The sequence below is a fragment of the Argentina silus genome (assembly GCF_951799395.1).
Source record: "Argentina silus genome assembly, chromosome: 6".
NCBI lineage: Eukaryota > Metazoa > Chordata > Actinopteri > Argentiniformes > Argentinidae > Argentina > Argentina silus.
This window is the reverse complement of record NC_139660.1, coordinates 3,244,956-3,262,494: the sequence shown is the minus strand read 5'-3', so window position 1 is coordinate 3,262,494 and position 17,539 is coordinate 3,244,956. Positions and strand designations below refer to the sequence as shown.

Sequence of the window (17,539 nt, the reverse complement as noted above, 5' to 3'; positions counted from 1 at the left end):
TAGATTCAGCAGTGTGGACAAAACCAACAAACATCAATGTGTGAGATAAATATGTGCACTTACAAGCATTCCCGCTGGGACCATATATAGTGAAATGTCTGCACTCACTGCAATGTAAGTCGCTTTGGATAAAAGCGTCAGCTAAATGGCATATATTATATTATATTATATTATGTCCACCTACAGTACAGTACATGTACTCCATTTTGAGATTTCAGTCAGACCTTCTTCAGAGTGTAAATGGTCACAGTATAGTTACACATACAACACCTCCGGCACGTGTTCCCAATACAGCATAGTCATTACATCATAACTGGACTATTGAATCATTTATGTAAATAGTAACAATCATATTATAGCATCCGTACTATATGGAATACTGAGATTCTACATACCACCACTGAACCTCAGCAGCGACAGTAATAATAATAATAATAATACATCAAATTTGTATAGCCCTTTCTCATGGACTCAAAAGCGCTTAACAGGTCAAAAATATGAAAAATAGAAAATAACAAATAAAAATATAGGAGGAAAGTCACAGAACATTCAATGTATCGGGCCCTATGTTATGTAAGAATAAACCTCCGTGTAAGTGGTTTCAACAATACTGCGCTCCTTTGTCAAAGTTGATTCTTTATTCATTTATTTCTGTGAGACAGACTGTCTTGACTGAAAGGGGGATTAACGTAATGAAACATCCTACAAGTGGAATATTTAGAATATCCTGTTTAATGATTGTGAAGGATTGATGTGGAAGAGAACGTGGCTTATGTCTACAGCGCTGTTACGCAATGTGACGTCTCCAAGAATAGCCCTGTTTACGTTCCTCCGGTGGGTGAGATGTTAACGCTGCCATACCCCAGATGACGGAGGTGAATCCCATGAGAAATACATCCACCAGGGTTACTTACTGTCATGGTCCATACAGTCAGTGCCCCTTAGCTGCCAACGGAAAGGTATTTCAATATACTGGATAGAATATATTCAGCAAGAATTGACAGTAGTTCAAGGTCTGTTGTACAGTATACATCATGGTGGTCTGGATGTTATCATACCCCCAATAAAGAAAAACTCTTCTCTGGAGATTTTAGGTTTCTTTTATTTGTACACAGGATGAATAAATGGGCAAATTGAGTTTTGACTTACAGTAAATTACCACCTTCAGTAAGTAATTTCATGGCAGATTTACAAGGAAATTCATTATTTACATGCATGTATACTACCTATTTTAATCTATTGAACAGTTACCATACGTGTTGTAAACTATCATAAGCCCAAGCGTTATGGAGCAATGCATACACATGGTTAATTTAATGTGTCGACAGTAGGTTTTAATTCAATCTTTACTCAATCTAAAATCCACTATTGTCTATGGCAGCCGCCCAAGGCTTAGTTCAGGCTGGGCTCCTGGGCTCCTGGGCGGGGCCAACCCTGCGTTGATGAATGTCAATGCCACAGGTGAAGGAGCCTCTCTCATGTTCTCAGGAAATCCTTTGTTTAACATGAAGTGTTTTTCAGCCCTATGTGGTCTCACACACACGCGCGCACGCGCGCACACACACACACACACACACACACACACTGGCACACACGCGCACACACACATACACACAGGCTCGCACACGCACACACACACACACACACACACACTGACACACACGCGCACACACACAGACACACAGGCTCGCACACACACACACACACTGACACACACACACACACACACACACACACACACACACACACACACACACACTCCATCTTACCCCGAGTCAACCAAGGGGAGTGGGCACAAGCCAGGGCGGATCCCCGAGTGTGAACCCCGATGCCCCAACCACTCTACTGCTGCCGCCACATCCCCACACTTCACAGCAGACATAAATCTCAGATGCAGGAAACAGATGAACCACACAGGCCAAAACTACACCCATCATTCAACCACGGCCTTGGCACCGTCCACCTCATCTATTCGTCCTGTGTCCTGAAATCAAATTGGAGGTAGAATGTTTTTGGATAGGATTGAGAATTAGGAATTTTTCCATGTTTTCTTTTGAGTATCCATCGTAAAAAAAACACTTTTGTTTCCAAACATAAGACAAACTGGTCGTTCCTTATCAACCCATTAAAGATAGATTACAATAGCGGCCAGTACTTTGTTATCTTATTAAAGATACAGAACATGTCCTAGGCGGTTTCAACAGGGGTTAGAATGTGTGGGTTACATTCATATAATCACACGACATCATGAGAAAGCCGAGACACCACACATGTAGAGTTCCTTAATTTCTGTTCATTTAAAACCCAAACATTGTCCATCTTATTATATATATACAGTACCAGTCAAAAGTTTGGACACACCTTGCCAAGAGTGTGCAAAGCTGTCATCAAAGCAAAAGGTGGCTACTTTGAAGAATCTAAAATATAAAACATATTCTGGTTTGTTTAACACTTTTTTGTTTACCACATAATTCCATATGTGTTCCTTCATAGTTTTGATGTCTTCAATATAAATCTACAATGTAGAAAATAATAAAAAATAAAGAAAAACCATTGAATGAGAAGGTGTGTCCAAACTTTTGACTGGTACTGTATATATCTTTGTATCAAATACTGTACATCTGAGTGGCTAATCTGCCCTATAATGATCTACTGTATGACCACTCCAACTATTGTTAAAGGACTGACATGTTATTGTTTCCATCCATCTCTGTTACACTGCAATCTGTACTGTATTGATTTAGCACTTCAGTCCAACACATCCCCTGCTGAGGAAAACATCAGGGCCTGAGTGGATGCCAAACAGGCGACTTCAAAGATCAATCCTGCCGTAAACTCTGCTATTGATTTGTGGGGACTGTGGAACAACCGTTCCTACTTTTAGACGGAGTTCCTCTGCCCTCCATTAATCAGCCTGGAGATGAAAGGACCATAGGGGAGTGACAGCACGGACCGGCGACGTGAGGATGGGGAAGAGTAGGGAAATGATCGGCTGTGACACAGAGAGAGAGACAGACAGACACCATGCAAGTGAGAACGCCTGGGCCTGTGTCGTCAGAGGAACTGGGTGAGAAGGAATAAGCTGAGGAAGAGAGGGGTGACAAGTTCAGCCAGGAAACATAAATATTTAATCAAGGACAGATTGACAGGGGAACAAAGGGCAGGGAGAAGATGGCCTCCAGAGAGCGGCTGCTTCCCACACAACAGAGCAGGGCACCGTGGAGCTGTCTCAGGATGACTCAGAGACGCGTCTGGTCTGCTAAACAGTTCTGTGCTTCTTCTTCTTAGTCATGCTTGGGCTTGATATGGACCATTTTAAATCGTCGGGACACACATATACATGCAGTTCAGTCTTGGCAGATGGCAAAAAAATAACTGCATTCAAAGTGTCTGTTGGTGTGGGCGTGCACTTCTCAACAACTTTTCAGGGTTCAGGCAAGTACCTTTCTGCATTGAGTATGTGTTCGAGGCACACATCTGACACAGCTATTTCCCAATGCAGAATTCTCGGAATATGATATCCAGGATCTCTTCGGCGCCGACCCGTCCTGTGATCCGGCCCAGGCTGGTGAGAGCCAGGCGGACCCCCTCGGCGGCCAGCGCCAGGTCATGGTCCCTGTAGTGGTGGTACTGGCTCAGAGCTGTGACACACTGCTGCAGGTGGGCCCGGTGACGGGCCTGGGTCAGACTGGGGGCGCCAGACAATGGGTCCCCACACCTGGAGGAGGTGACGGGGAAACACAAGGTTAGATACAGTACCAAGAGTTTCATTCCAAAATGCTACACAGTGGCTCTGCGTAAGTAATGGGCCACACACACCTGACTAAGCAGAAACACACACCAATTGTCCCATTACTTTGTTGGTGCCTTGAAATAGGGGGACTATGTATAAAGTGTTGTCATTTCTAAATTGTGAAACCAATATGTACACAAATACCACAAAATAAAAGTTGAGACTCTCTACTTTAACCTCATAGTAACTGTTTGATTTCAAACAAGAAAAAAATGCTTCACTGTCCCATGACTTACACTGGGCACTGGATATCCATTTGGTACATTTCATTACAAAATAATCATGATTGATCTTGAACTTCAAGAATATGATTATTATGTTAGCAAATAACATTAGATATCTGTCATATCTCTGTCCTTTCAAATGTATCATAAAGGGTTTTTATGTCATGACAGCAATGTTTTTATAAGAAAGTATTTCTGAACATTTTCCAACGAAACTCCTCATATGTTATATAATACGTTACTGTATGTTACGTACAGAATGTTACGTTATGTTTGTACATCATAATTTATATGAATATCACATTATGTTATATAAATGCAAAATGTTCACCTCAGAGTTACCTCAAAACATGAAATTAATGTGGATTTTTTCCCCCACTTTTTTAAATATCAATAATTGATTAAAAATTCAAAACAGAGAAGACCTGTGTGAAAAAGTATTAGATGTATTAGATTAAACATTTCTGAAACAATTTGGTAAATGTTTTGATTTTCATGTATTACATTGTTTTTGCAGGGTCCCTCATTTGAATAGGAAACAATGACGCACTCTGTTGACACTACAGACTGAGCAAATGGAGAGGGGACAGGACTGCTCCCCTGAGGCCTGGGGAGACTTACATCTACTAAGTTGAAAGGCTGAGACTGAAAAGCTCAGTCGCTGAGACAACATCATCCCAGTCACTCTACAACATTGCTCTATATAACCTAATGGAGTTGTTTTTTTAATAATCTGTTTGAAATCCATAACTGTGTTTGCAACAATGCAGTTAAGTGACACAGCAAAACAAGTGGCTGGAAATGTTTCTTTGGCTCTACTACAAACCATTAAGTTCAGTGCAAATCCGCTGTTTTTACCCCGTGTGTCCTGTGTGAAGAATAGTGGTATCTCCATAGAATAGTGGTATCTCCATAGAATAGTGGTATCTCCATAGAATAGTGGTATCTCCATAGAATAGTGGTATCTCCATAGAATAGTGGTATCTCCATAGAATAGTGGTATCTCCACAGAATAGTGGTATCTCCACAGAATAGTGGTATCTCCATCATGTTATAGGTGTGCTTGTCACTGTCAGGTCCTGGGGTGTTTGTCAGGATCATGAAAAGATTAAACAGAAATTTGCTCAGTTGGTAGTGACAGCCTAATCAACATTGTGTAAATGATCAATATTCAAATCAGGGACCTTATAAAGACAAAGATATTCTTCCCGAAATCACACAAACTATTATTCTTGCACTCAGACAGACTTATTTAATCTCAGTGGGTAACTTGGCGAAGAACATTTTTCCATTGGAGCTAATTTTAAGAGAGCCGAATCATTGTATATACAATAGTGACACGTCATCATAGCCGAAGGATGAAATGACTCACAGAGTCCTGACGCTGCCCTGCAGCACGGTGATGAAGTGCTCCATGCCTGAGCTGGTGGAGCAGGAGAGGAAGCAGACGGGCGGGAGGCCCGGGCTCCGGCTCAGCTCTCTCTCTGCCTGCTCCCTCTGCTCTACGGGGACCAGGTCACTCTTGTTCAGGACCAGCAGGCACCTCCCGGGGGCAGCACCAGTGCCCGCCTCGAGGTGGTCCAGGCTGGGCAGCATGGTCCTCAGGTGCCCCTGGAGGAAGCCTGGTACCAGCTGGGCGTCTGGGGGGAGCAGAGAGGAGTCCACCACCACCAGAGCCAGGTCAGCCTGCTCCACCCTGAGGGAGCCGTTCAAAACAGAGACATTTGAGCGTAAGCAATTGACAGTTTAAGGTCTTGAGTGACAACTTTGGCAATGTCTTTGTGATAACGGTTGCTGTTAGACACACTTTCTACTGGACCTCCATTGTCCTACAAGAGTAGCTGAACGTCTCTTGCACAGTATACATCTTTCCCCACCCTGAGGGACCAGCAGCAGCAGGAGCAGGAGCAACGGATGCTTATTCTTACTGCCTCCTTCCTGCCCTGCCCCAGGTCACAAGCCTATGATGACCCTGCTCTGACAAAAAGTCCCCTAAAGCACAAGAACTGCCTGCACTTCCTAGAAGACTAACTCTGCCCTCTCCCCCACTGTTGTCAGCCTGGAGAAGACATTGAGTCACGTGTCTGTCTGTGTGTGTGTGTGTGTGTGTGTGTGTGTGTGTGTGTGTGTGTGTGTGTGTGTCGAGTGCTGACACTGGCATTGCTCACAGACTGGCATGCACATAGTACTGCATGTGTGTGAGAGAGAGATGTGTTCATGTGAATGCTTACACACGTGTGTGTGTGTGTGTGTGTGTGTGTGTGTGTGTGTGCGTGTGAGTCTCTCTACCAGTCTGTGTGTAAGTGATGAGGGAGGGAGGGGGGGGTATATGTTTCTGCTATTGCTATTCTTCCCTGGTGTAAACAGTGGAAGCAGCTGTCAGGAATGGTCAGGTATGTGTATTCTCTCAATCAGAGGCCGTGGGCTCACCTCACCCTGTTTATGGTAAATATTTTGCAACTGGGAATGATGGCACTACGTTTCACAATCTCCCGAGTGTGTTTACTCCTGGTATTTTTAACCATACATTTGCCCCAGGAGCTAATGTATACACAGTATGGACATAACAGTTGCTAAAATAAAAAAAACGTATGGGAAATGGAATTGAATTATTTCTTCCTTTCTTTGTTTCCAAGGACGTTCAAGTGTCTTGGACATTTTGTCCCGTATTGCCATAAAAATGCAGACAATACCTGACTTTGTTCTGTAAAAACTAATGGTCATTCACAGGAAGATACTCCCCCCATACTCCCAATGTTCCTATAATGTTTTGTTGAAATAAGGGTTTCCAAATCCCGGTCCTGAAGGCTTGGAGTGTATGCGTCAAGTTTCACACATTTGTTTAGGGGGAATTATTTCACTAGATTAAATTGGATATACCAAACAAAGTACTTTCAAATAACTTGCTCTTTCAGTAAAGCCATGTTTATTGGGGCGACTGACTTTTGGGGTGAAAAAGTGAGAGTTGAAAACATTTTGCCGATAAAACCGCTCAGTGTCTGATTGTTGTCCACAGTAAATAAGGAAGTAACAACGTCCTACTATAGGACTGAGATTAGACGCCATCGATGTTCTACCTTTCACGGGCCCTGCGAACCCCCTCCCTCTCCACGCTGTCGGGACTGTCCCTCAGGCCTGCCGTGTCACTCAGGAGGACGGGGAAACCTCCGATGTCCAGGGAGGTCTCCACCACGTCCCTGGTGGTTCCTGCTATAGGAGACACAATGGCCGCGGGACGCTGGCCTGGACACAGAGAGGAATGTAGAAAGTCAGTCATTTACCAAACTCTACACAGGAGTGAAAACTGGACAATGTTAGACACCAGACATAGGTAACTCAATGTTGATGATAGCAATACTTTAATAAACTTTTTTTTTTTTTTTTTTTTTTTTTTTAAAGGGGCAATCTGGGATTGGTACATTGGTACAGCAAGTGCAGACGGGGCTGAAAAGCGTGCAAGGTATAAATAACATTCCTAATGTTAGATCGGCAACACCAACCTAAACTACTAAAAGACCTTTAATAACAATTGTTATACATTGTGTTTAATTGTCCAACACTCTTGTATGAACACCTCAAGTCAAAAGCACTAAGATCATCTGAGACCAATCTGTTAATGCTTCCCAGAGCAAATACAAAACATGGGAAAGCAGGATTTAGTTACTATGCAACAAATAGCTGGAATAAACTTCCTGAAGACTTAAGACCACTTTTAAATCAAGGCTAAAAACGTTCATGTTTACTTTAGCTTTCTGCTAAACCTTAACTACATTGCATTTTTGACTTTTGCCCTTTTTTTTAGCTTTTTAACTTTTGCACTTTTATATCTTTACTCTTTTCTTATTTCATTTTCTTATTTCATTTTATTGTCTGACATGTTTTTATATGAAGCACTTTGAGTCTGCCTCGTGTATGAAATGTGCTACATAAATAAAGTTGCCTTGCCTACATACATTTTTGGACTTTTCAATGAATGATATATAGCCATTGATTCTTGAAGAATATACTTTATGAATGCCTCATGAGCTTAGTTCAACACTATTACCTTTAAAGGGACAATCTGGGATTCAAACAACAATGTGGTCACCCCACCACTTGTTGTTGTAAACAGCTGAGGGATCGGGCTGGAGAAATGTTATCACTCTCAAATGTACAGACGGATTGGTTGATTTGTATGTGGCTTTACAGGTATGACCCCATCATGATACGATTAATTGCCTTGTACTTATAACCATTTATGTGAGAGGCCACTCCCCCTGGACAATTTATTGGTTAATAGCTGCCATGTTGTTTGTTCAAATGGTAAACACAATTGATCCTGTGAGCACCTCAAGCCATTGATGCTACTGACCAAGTTTGGTGCAGATAGGTCAATAACTGTAAAAGCCTTAGTGTTTTAGGTGTTTTTCACACAATTTAAAATGGTGGAAAATTCTAAATGATGGATGATGGCGGACCTTTATTTGTTCATTTTTGTTCATAATGATGAGTGTATGCTATGTACAGAATTCGGTTACTCTCGGTCATAGGGTGTGGAAGATATGGCCTTGCAAAGTTGGCCATTGAAACACTTGTTATAGCACCCCCATTAGGCCAATGTGGGTAATGTTACATTTGGGGGTAGTGATCACCACTTCCCATCATGCTGCCAAATTTCAAGTCTCCAGCCTAAAGCATCTCATGGGAAATTGAGCAATGGCGTCTTAACAATAATAATTTAAAAAAAAAAAACGTAGCAATAACAATAGGGTTCTATGCCCTATGGGCTTAGCCACCTAATAATATAACCAGCACTGCCTCTCTGGGAGTAAAAATAACATGTCGAGCCTCCTCTCTGGGAATGATGTCAAAGTTGGGTCCTCAGCTAAACGACCAACCCTCTCACCCAAATGGGATATTTTCATTCAAGCCCAGCTGTGCTCAGGAACTACGTTGCTACTGTACTGTAGCATCCAGCCCAAGCTAAACAAGGCTGACAAGTCATTAATACATGCCAGTGCTGCGGGTGTGTGAGTCCGGGCCCTGGGAAAGACAAAGCTCAATAGGAAACAATAACAGGATTTTATCGGGACTCTGATAAATAAGCCTATTATTCTGATAGGAAGCCGTGCCGTGCTCCAGCCAACCAAGCACTCCACATGGTTTACACAACGCCATGCTAAATTATCCCAGGATGCAATATTTCAAACACATGACTTGTGTTTGCCCAAGACTGCTAAGCAAACATATTTTATTAGAAATAGCTTCTACAGCAGTGTTATGACTGCGTCTTCTTTCAACAGTCTTTTTCAATCTCACGTGTGCTTGTGAGTGTTTGCATGACTTCCGTCAAAAGGTGTTTTCTTTGTCATAAAGTGTGTTGAGAATGGGTACTCTTTGTTGGGTGTGTGCTATTTTTTGCATTCCTTACAGTGTGTATTTTATTTTGTATTTTGTATGTGAGTGAGTGTGTGTGTGTGCGTGTGAGAGAGAGAGAGAGAGAGAGAGAGAAAAAGAGAGCGAGAGAGAGAGAGAGAGAGATAGTGTGCGTGTGTGTGTGTGTGTGTTGGTGGAGTGTGTGTGTGTGTGTGTGTGTGTGTGTGTGGTGAACCCTTACAGAGTGTGTTGAGGAGACTGCTCTTCCCAGCGTTGGTGGCTCCAGCGATGACCACCTGGACTCCGCTGCGTAGCCTCTCCCCTCTCCTCTCATCCCTCAGGTGCCTCCCTACCTCTGCCTGTAGCTCACACACAGAGAGGTCCACTGCAGGGGGACAGTAGAAACACACACAGAGAGGTCCACTGCAGGGGGACAGTAGGAACACACACAGAGAGGTCCACTGCAGGGGGACAGTAGAAACACACACAGAGAGGTCCACTGCAGGGGGACAGTAGGAACACACACAGAGAGGTCCACTGCAGGGGGACAGTAGAAACACACACAGAGAGGTCCACTGCAGGGGGACAGTAGGAACACACACAGAGAGGTCCACTGCAGGGGGACAGTAGGAACACACACAGGGTTCAAGGTCGAGTTCAACAGGAATTTTCATTTACATTTACGGCGTTTAGCAGACGCCTTTACAATTAAATACAATTTGTTTAAGTAAGTGAATCATCTATCCATCAGTCATCATAAGATAGAGTAATCAATGCTCGGACCAGGGGCCATAATGCTAGAAGAAGGATTTTTTTTATTAACAGGAGAGAAACTTGTACAGGGGGGTAGTGGGGGTGAAGAGGTCTTTAGGGTTGGGGTTAGGGTTAGTACAGGGGGGTAGTGGGGGTGAAGAGGTCTTTGGGGTTGGGGTTAGGGTTAGTACAGGGGGGTAGTGGGGGTGAAGAGGTCTCTAGGGTTAGGGTTAGTACAGGGGGGTAGTGGGGGTGAAGAGGTCTCTAGGGTTGGGGTTAGGGTTAGCACAGGGGGGTAGTGGGGGTGAAGAGGTCTCTAGGGTTGGGGTTAGGGTTAGTACAGGGGGGTAGTGGGGGTGAAGAGGTCTCTAGGGTTGGGGTTAGGGTTAGTACAGGGGGGTAGTGGGGGTGAAGAGGTCTCTGGGGTTGGGGTTAGGGTTAGTACAGGGGGGTAGTGGGGGTGAAGAGGTCTCTAGGGTTGGGGTTAGGGTTAGTACAGGGTTAGGGTTAGTACAGGGTTAGGGTTAGTACAGGGGGGTAGTGGGGGTGAAGAGGTCTTTAGGAGGTCTTTCTTTTCTTTGCACTCAAGTCACAGTGTCATGTTGTTTTAAGGTGTCCTTCTGTAATCATGTTTTACTGTAATCAGGGTTTAACCCACAATAAATAGAGGTTAAATAAAATAAAATGTTTTTCGTATCTTGCCCATTTTCAAACATCCCGTCCACCTAGGGCTGAATCCTGACTTGAGATGCCTGCACATAATAATTCAGGTCAAGTTTGGGTGGCAATGACCAGCTTTGACCAGCTTTGACCCAGTCGAGGAAAAGGCCGTTCCGTGCCACCAAAACAAACGCCTTGAAGAAAACAGCTGTCTGTCCCCAAACTGTATTGTGTTACAAATCAAAAGATCAGAGGCTTCTGCGCTTCCAGTCACCCTCAGACTCGAGGCGACAACCTCAGAGGGGAAGTCGTCGTCGTCGTCGTCCCCCCCCCCCCCCCACACACACACACACACACACACACACAGACACACACACACACACACCATGGGAAACACAGAGAGAGAGAGAGACAGAGAAAGAGCAAGTTTGGACTAAGACGATGCTGCTGACAGTGAATTCCTGTGGACAAACTAGGAGGCATGCTTTGAAGACAAGACTTATGCCTCCCGTGTCCCCCTGGCCCTTTCTCCCGGCTTCCTCCAGGAAACTGTCTTTTCATCAGTTTGATGCCTATCTCCTCTCCTTACAGTGATGCTCACTCCCTCACTCACATCCAAACAGGAAACCCCCCCCCCCCCCCCCCCCCCAAGAGCAAACTGCTCCCCCAGAAATGGCCGCGCTTTGTTATTGTTCCCGAGAGGGGGGACGTAGGGTACACACCTTGATTTAAGACCCCCTCCTCTATGAGCTCATCCTCACTGAAGTCGATGAACGCTTCCACGTGAGCCAAACACTGTGGAAACACAACAAAACGCAGACATTAAAAGGACATACAGTATGACGCTAACAGCCAAAATGTACAGTACCAGTGGAAAAAGTTGGACACAAACTTGCCAAGAGTGTGCAAAGCTGTCATCAAAGCAAAAGGTGGCTACTTTGAAGAATCTAAAATATATAAAACATATTTGTTTACTACATAATTCCATATGTGTTCCTTCATAGTTTTGATGTCTTCAATATTAATCTACAATGTAGAAAATAATAAAAAAATAAAAAAATAAAAACCATTGAATGAGAAGTTGTGTCCAAACTTTTGACTGGTGCTGTGTGCCAAACGCATAGAGATCCTACAGGGAATGTGTTCATCCTATGTTCATGTCAAGAGCTAAATGTTTGTCATTGTGACTATCATCCACTCCACAGGTCTGAAGAGACTGTGGGTAAACGAATCTCAACACACTAAAGCAGCTTTCATTCCTTCCCCTCCCTCCCGCCCGTGTGCCGATCAGTGACAGGTGAAAACAAGTCCCTGCCAGGCATCAACCATATTGCTTTTTCCTGTGCTGTTTCTTTAGATCAGAGGAGACGAGGAAAGCAACTTCAGACTACCGATACGCGCTGTAAAGACCCGCGGCGTGATTGACACAGTGCTATACAGTAGGTACGCTCAGGAAACATCAGTTTTCTCCATCCACATTGTGTACAACGACAATAACAGCATTGTCTGCATGTCACGTTAATCAGAGGGTGAACCTATGCGTCTGTCCAAAACATTATTTTCATAGAGAGCTGACAGTCAGAAATAGAGGTTGGTGTTTGGAAGGCTGCTGGCAGCTTTCCTCAGGAAGGCTTAAATTAGCTCCTCTGGAGACGTTTACTCATGTCTGCTGCCAAGGTAGAGCAAGATCACACGCCATCAATACTAGCTGCCCACTGCCCTTTAAGCACAGATCGGGTATCCGCTTACCCTACCCAAATGATAACCAAAACCATTAGGGGGGGAATCCATAACTGACCTCAAATCAGTGTCTAATTGCAACAGTGTGATCAGTCTAAATACTGTATTAAATTGCTGTCTAAATTTCTGTACCCCGACACGAGGCCTCCGGGGGGGCCCAGCTGAACCTCGACTGCCTGGCTTGCTACCAGACCAGACCAGGATATCCCCTTGAACCCTGATCCCTGCTCTGGGCCAGCTAAAGTACAGCACACACACTCTGGACATCATACTCAAACTCACTGGCTTGGAGACTGTTCAAATAGCAGCCCTGCCGATTCATACAGTACAGTAATTAAGAGATCAGCCGCAGAGTAACATCTCCTGTAATACAGTTATACTAGCTACTTCACCTCTGGAATTATCTGAGGTATACCCTGATTTTGTTATGGGAGAACCACATCCCCTCCTGGTGGAACCCCATCCCCTCCCTACTATCCTCATTCTGTTCCATGCATTACAATGAGCCTGTCCTCCATTTTCTACCTCCACTGCCTGAGAAATATAAACTCAAGGGTCACCCTCGAACCTTAGGGATGTCCTATTGGCCTACTGGTAGATGCTTGGGTCTTTCACGTGGAAAACCCGGTTTCAAACCCCACCTGTCACATTGGTGCAGTGACCCTGATGGGTGTTCCCGTGGAAGGAGAGGTCAAAGGGGGGGTGAATGTAGCTGCGGTAATTTGGAATCTCGCTCTCGTGATGAGGTAGCCCTGTTTGAGACATATAAACTCAAGTGTCGCCCTTGGACCTTGAGGACGTGCTCTTGGCCTAATGGTAGACACTTGGGTCTTCCACGTGGGTTCGAACCCCATCTGTCACATTGGCACCCCGATAATCCCTGGATGACAGTCTCTCTACTTATACCTACACGTTTTAGACGATGGCTCCAGTCCTGGTAGAGGCGTCCCAGCTCCCCGGACATCTGCCTGAGGGCTTGCCTCCTCTGTGCCTCTGTCTCAGCATGGATCAGGTCCCCCAGTCCCTCCACCTCGGTCAGGCCAAGCTTCCCTGCGTGGAAGGCCCTCCGCGTGAACTCTCCTGCCTCAGCCGGCCTCACTCCAGGCAGGCTTCCTGAGAAACAAACAAACAAACACACGCACGCACGCACGCACACACACACACACACACACACACACACACACACACACACACACACACACACACACACACACACACACACACACACACACACACACACACATACACACACACACAAAAATGCAGCAGGGTCAAAGTCAGGGTCACTTTGAGTTCACTGTGAAGGACAAAAACAACTAACTGGGCAAGCTGAAGAAGTTTTTTGTTTTGTTTTGTTTTCTCAGCAATTCCGTAGAACTGCAGCTAGAGAGAAATACTGCCATGCTATACTGCGCCTGAGACAGAAAATAATTACCACACCGTAACATATTCTTTATTGATCTATTGGCATTACTATTGTTTTATTCAGTTTAAAGGTAACCTGACAAGGAATGGCAGAGTAAGCCATATTTACCAACAAGGATCCGATCACACTTTTCAGACGAGCAAAAATGAGAACCAGTTAAAAACCTACTACTACAACTAACTCAAGACACTGTGAGAGAGAGACTGAACTCGAAGCACTGCAGTGTTTCCCTGATTTATACAACACTGCCACCTAGCAACCGGCCATGAGTACTGCATGAAGCTTTATTGTCCAGAGCTCGTTCTAATTCATATTCCCTGGACTGAGCATCCACTCTGTGCGTCATTGTATGTTCAATCTTCTGTATAAAGGGCGTATAAAGAGCTTATAAAGGGCTTATAAAGGGCTTACCAAGGGCTTGTAAGACTGCCGCAATGACAGCAGGACCACCATGGATGTGGAACTCTGCGCTGTCTTCCCCTGTGAAACTGTGAGGGCCTGAGGACAAAACACAACAACAGTCAGGCGTCAACAATCTGTCCTCAACTCCAACCGACCTGCCTCATTAGGACTGCAAAGGTATACCTGTGTATACTGTATGTACGTCCTTGACGCTTCAACAAATGTGTCCAGACAAATGTACTTGTTGTAAGTCGCTTTAGATAAAAGCGTCGGCTAAATGTCAAAAATGTAAACGTAAATGTAAAATGTTACGTGAGCTAAGCTAAGCACTCCCTTTTGGGATCATAAGTAAACCGGCACACAGGTATCCCTGAGGTCGGAGTCTGACCTGGGAACCAGAGCACCAGTCCCCGGTCCAGCAGCTCTTTGGAGTGGGGGTCAGTGATCCTGCGGAGTAGTGTGGTGCGTGGCGGGGGGAGGCCCTGGGTGAGTCCAGCCATGTGACGCAGGGCATCGGAGGAGGCAGGGCCGCTGACACGCACCACAGCCACACCACACCTGCCGTGACCGGACGACAGAGCAAAGATGGTCTCAGCGTCACACACCGCCAGGCTGGCACCGCTGCACAGGCCTCTCGCTCCCACTGGAGGCAGCCTCCTGGGGACGTGAGACAGCGTAGTTTAACAACATCACATGCAGCGTCAGATTGTGTAAATATCATCATATTGGATTACAGGGGTGTAGGTCTCTGGTATGGTCTCTGCTAAGAGGACTGGACCTTAATGGCACAATAAGTCGCTGAGGGTTTTTTGGTAGTGTGCTTCACCTTTTAATGTGACCCTTTAACCCCTGCTTTCTCTCAGTTGCTGAGCAGTGCACAATGAGGAATGTAAGTCATGTTCACCCAATGAGAGAAAATACATCATAATGGTTTCGTTTGCACTTGATCAAAACTATGGTTAAACAACAAAAGATTATCATGGTGTGAACAAACCTGCATTTTATGAGGGTCGTGACAGAACTTCTCCACAACCCGGCACAGATGGATGTCAACATCATGGGTCACAGAAAATAACACAATGTATGTTGCGTGATTTTTTTCAGTATACACCGCTGCAGGAGCTCTTTCGAATTGCCATAGTTTCACATTCATTTCTGCAAGGATAGCTTAATGTGGTGAATGCAACACTTGAAAGCTACAAGACCACCTTGTAACATTCAGCAAGCCTCGCTTGTTTCCATGCCGTTTCCTACGCGTCTGTCATTTCTACGACAATGAGATTCGTGATCGTCCGAATGGTTTTGATTGGTCTAGAGCAAGGTTTGCATGGATTCCACTGGTTCAACATCTGTCGATCAAACTCTGGACACTCCCTCTTTGCGCTGTCAAACTGCGTCCGTGTTGCTACCGCGTCATTGTCATGTGCGCCGCTTTATATCTGTTGATTTTGCGGCTACAAATGACATCATTCGTTGGCACGCTGACCTTGCTACTTTTCATAATTTTCTTCAATGTTACATCTTCTACTTCAATGAACGAACGGAACAGCAACTGGGAATAGTCTAGGCATCGTGTGTCTATGATGTTACAGAATGATACTTCGCTTTATATCAATAACGGTTTCTCCACATTTATTTGCAATTCTCACTTTTATTCATAGGCTACGAGCTCATTTTTCTCTTGTCACAGAAATGTTGGATGTAATATAAAATAACCTGCAATAACAGTTGGAAATAGCATAGTTTCCGGAAAATGTTTAAAAATGTGTATATTGTGTGGGTTTTTTTCTCTGTGAAACACATTATTTATTTTTCTGTGGTCTCCCCTTACAAAAGCCTGTCACTTAAAATATGATGTCACCATGAGGTGATGTCCTTACTTGTCTTGAAATAAACTGTTTTAATCAGTATACAACACTTACTACATTGCTGATACAGATGCCACATTGGTATTGTGCATTGAATTAGTATGCATGCTTTGTATTGGAAATTGCATCACCTTTCAAATTCAACATGATTGAGTGGATTACCTGTAAAATCACAATTGATCTCGAGTCCGAGCCCACCTGTCCTGTGTACAACAGATTGGACAACTGCTTCTAGCAAACAAGAGATGAGAAAGTTGGACAAAAATCCCTTTAACCTGCCAGGTTTCTCTGTCCATATACCTAGACCATGAACCTGTCTCATAACCAGTAATTATGCAATATTTTGTTAGTTCATTGGTTTGAACCAATTGTTCAAAAATTCCACTCCTTATTTGAACTCATTTTGGAAAATAAGATAGGGCATAGTCTCAGAGATATGAAAACATTACGTTTGTATATTCCATTCAATGTTCATCAGTGTACAGGTGAATGTTTGCCATGAGAATGTCCTGTACTCAATCTTCGAAATGCCCCAAATCCCATTTTCACTGGGAGCAAAGTCTCTCTGTGTCTTCCGCACATTCAAATTGGCCATGTGTCAGTTGAGCACGAACATTGTCTGTTCTGAGAGGTCGTTCATACACACACAGTTTACAGGGGCTTTATGTGCACTGGTGGTGTGGACTCCACTGCAGGTTTTTGCAGCTGTCAGCCCAGAGTGTGGTGAGTAAGCAGAATTTATGCTGGTGGACTACTGTAGCTGTACTCTGAGCGATGCCGAGGGGGGGGGCTGAGCTGCATAGCAGACGGTGGTCAGGAGGGGTGGAGACGGAGCATAGACTCTATATACAGAGGAGGTAGGGCCTTAGGCGGGTGGGAACAATCTCTAACCTGTGAGCTTAATTATTCATGCCCCCCTTAGTGTGCAGGACCAAAGAGGACAGCTGCCACCTTACATGAGCCATCAGCACCGTACTTATGTTAAATGTGAGGCAGCAAGCTGTGCTGTGGTGGTATTGTGGCAGTAGCACACGAACCACTCCTTACACACACAAGCAGCTCAGTAATGAAACAGATCAGCCGATAGGGGTGGCGTCAATTATGTTTGGTGGCTTTTGTTTAACGTCAATGTTTGTTTTGATGAAATCCAACAGGCTACATTGTTCATGACTCCCAGCATTAATTCGAGTGTCTTCTTTAAACAGACTGAACATATTTGGATAGTAACAGTGTATAGTATACCAGTGTTCCTCTGTATGACATATATGGTAATATGGGGTAAAACAACATGATCCAAGGTAAAATACAGTTAGTAAAC

General features: G+C 44.4%; 1 protein-coding gene across 3 annotated transcripts; it reads right to left on the bottom strand.

The window, feature by feature from the left end:
• Positions 1–842: 842 nt before the first annotated feature.
• gtpbp3 (GTP binding protein 3, mitochondrial) lies at positions 843–15,581 on the bottom strand. 3 transcript variants are annotated; one of them, XR_014554248.1, is made up of 11 exons: positions 15,348–15,581; positions 14,742–15,010; positions 14,363–14,449; positions 13,436–13,638; positions 11,508–11,580; positions 9,614–9,757; positions 7,095–7,260; positions 5,390–5,713; positions 3,444–3,718; positions 1,770–1,984; positions 843–945 (listed from the first exon to the last, which is right to left on the bottom strand). XR_014554248.1 is itself a non-coding variant. In XM_083671225.1 (10 exons), the coding sequence occupies exons 1-9, from the start codon at positions 15,410–15,412 to the stop codon at positions 3,487–3,489; spliced, it is 1,563 nt and encodes a 520-aa protein (XP_083527351.1). In that variant the 5' UTR covers positions 15,413–15,581; the 3' UTR covers positions 1,117–1,984; positions 3,444–3,486. The 3 variants fall into 3 exon arrangements, 2 of the variants coding, with proteins under 2 accessions (XP_083527351.1, XP_083527350.1); XM_083671225.1 differs by lacking the exon at positions 843–945 and having other exon boundaries at positions 1,117–1,984; XM_083671224.1 differs by lacking the exons at positions 843–945; positions 1,770–1,984 and having other exon boundaries at positions 2,579–3,718.
• Positions 15,582–17,539: the final 1,958 nt, after the last annotated feature.

What these genes read in the sequence shown, in the direction of transcription:
- gtpbp3 (XM_083671225.1), bottom strand. Translation starts at nt 15,412, where the DNA reads ATGATGTTGACATCCATCTGTGCCGGGTTGTGGAGAAGTTCTGTCACG. An exon ending in ACGACCCTCATAAAATGCAG is followed by an intron (nt 15,011 to 15,347) that starts GTTTGTTCACAC and finishes TCACGTCCCCAG; the next exon opens with GAGGCTGCCTCCAGTGGGAG. An exon ending in GGAGCCATCGTCTAAAACGT is followed by an intron (nt 11,581 to 13,435) that starts GTAGGTATAAGT and finishes GTGTTTCCACAG; the next exon opens with TGTTTGGCTCACGTGGAAGC.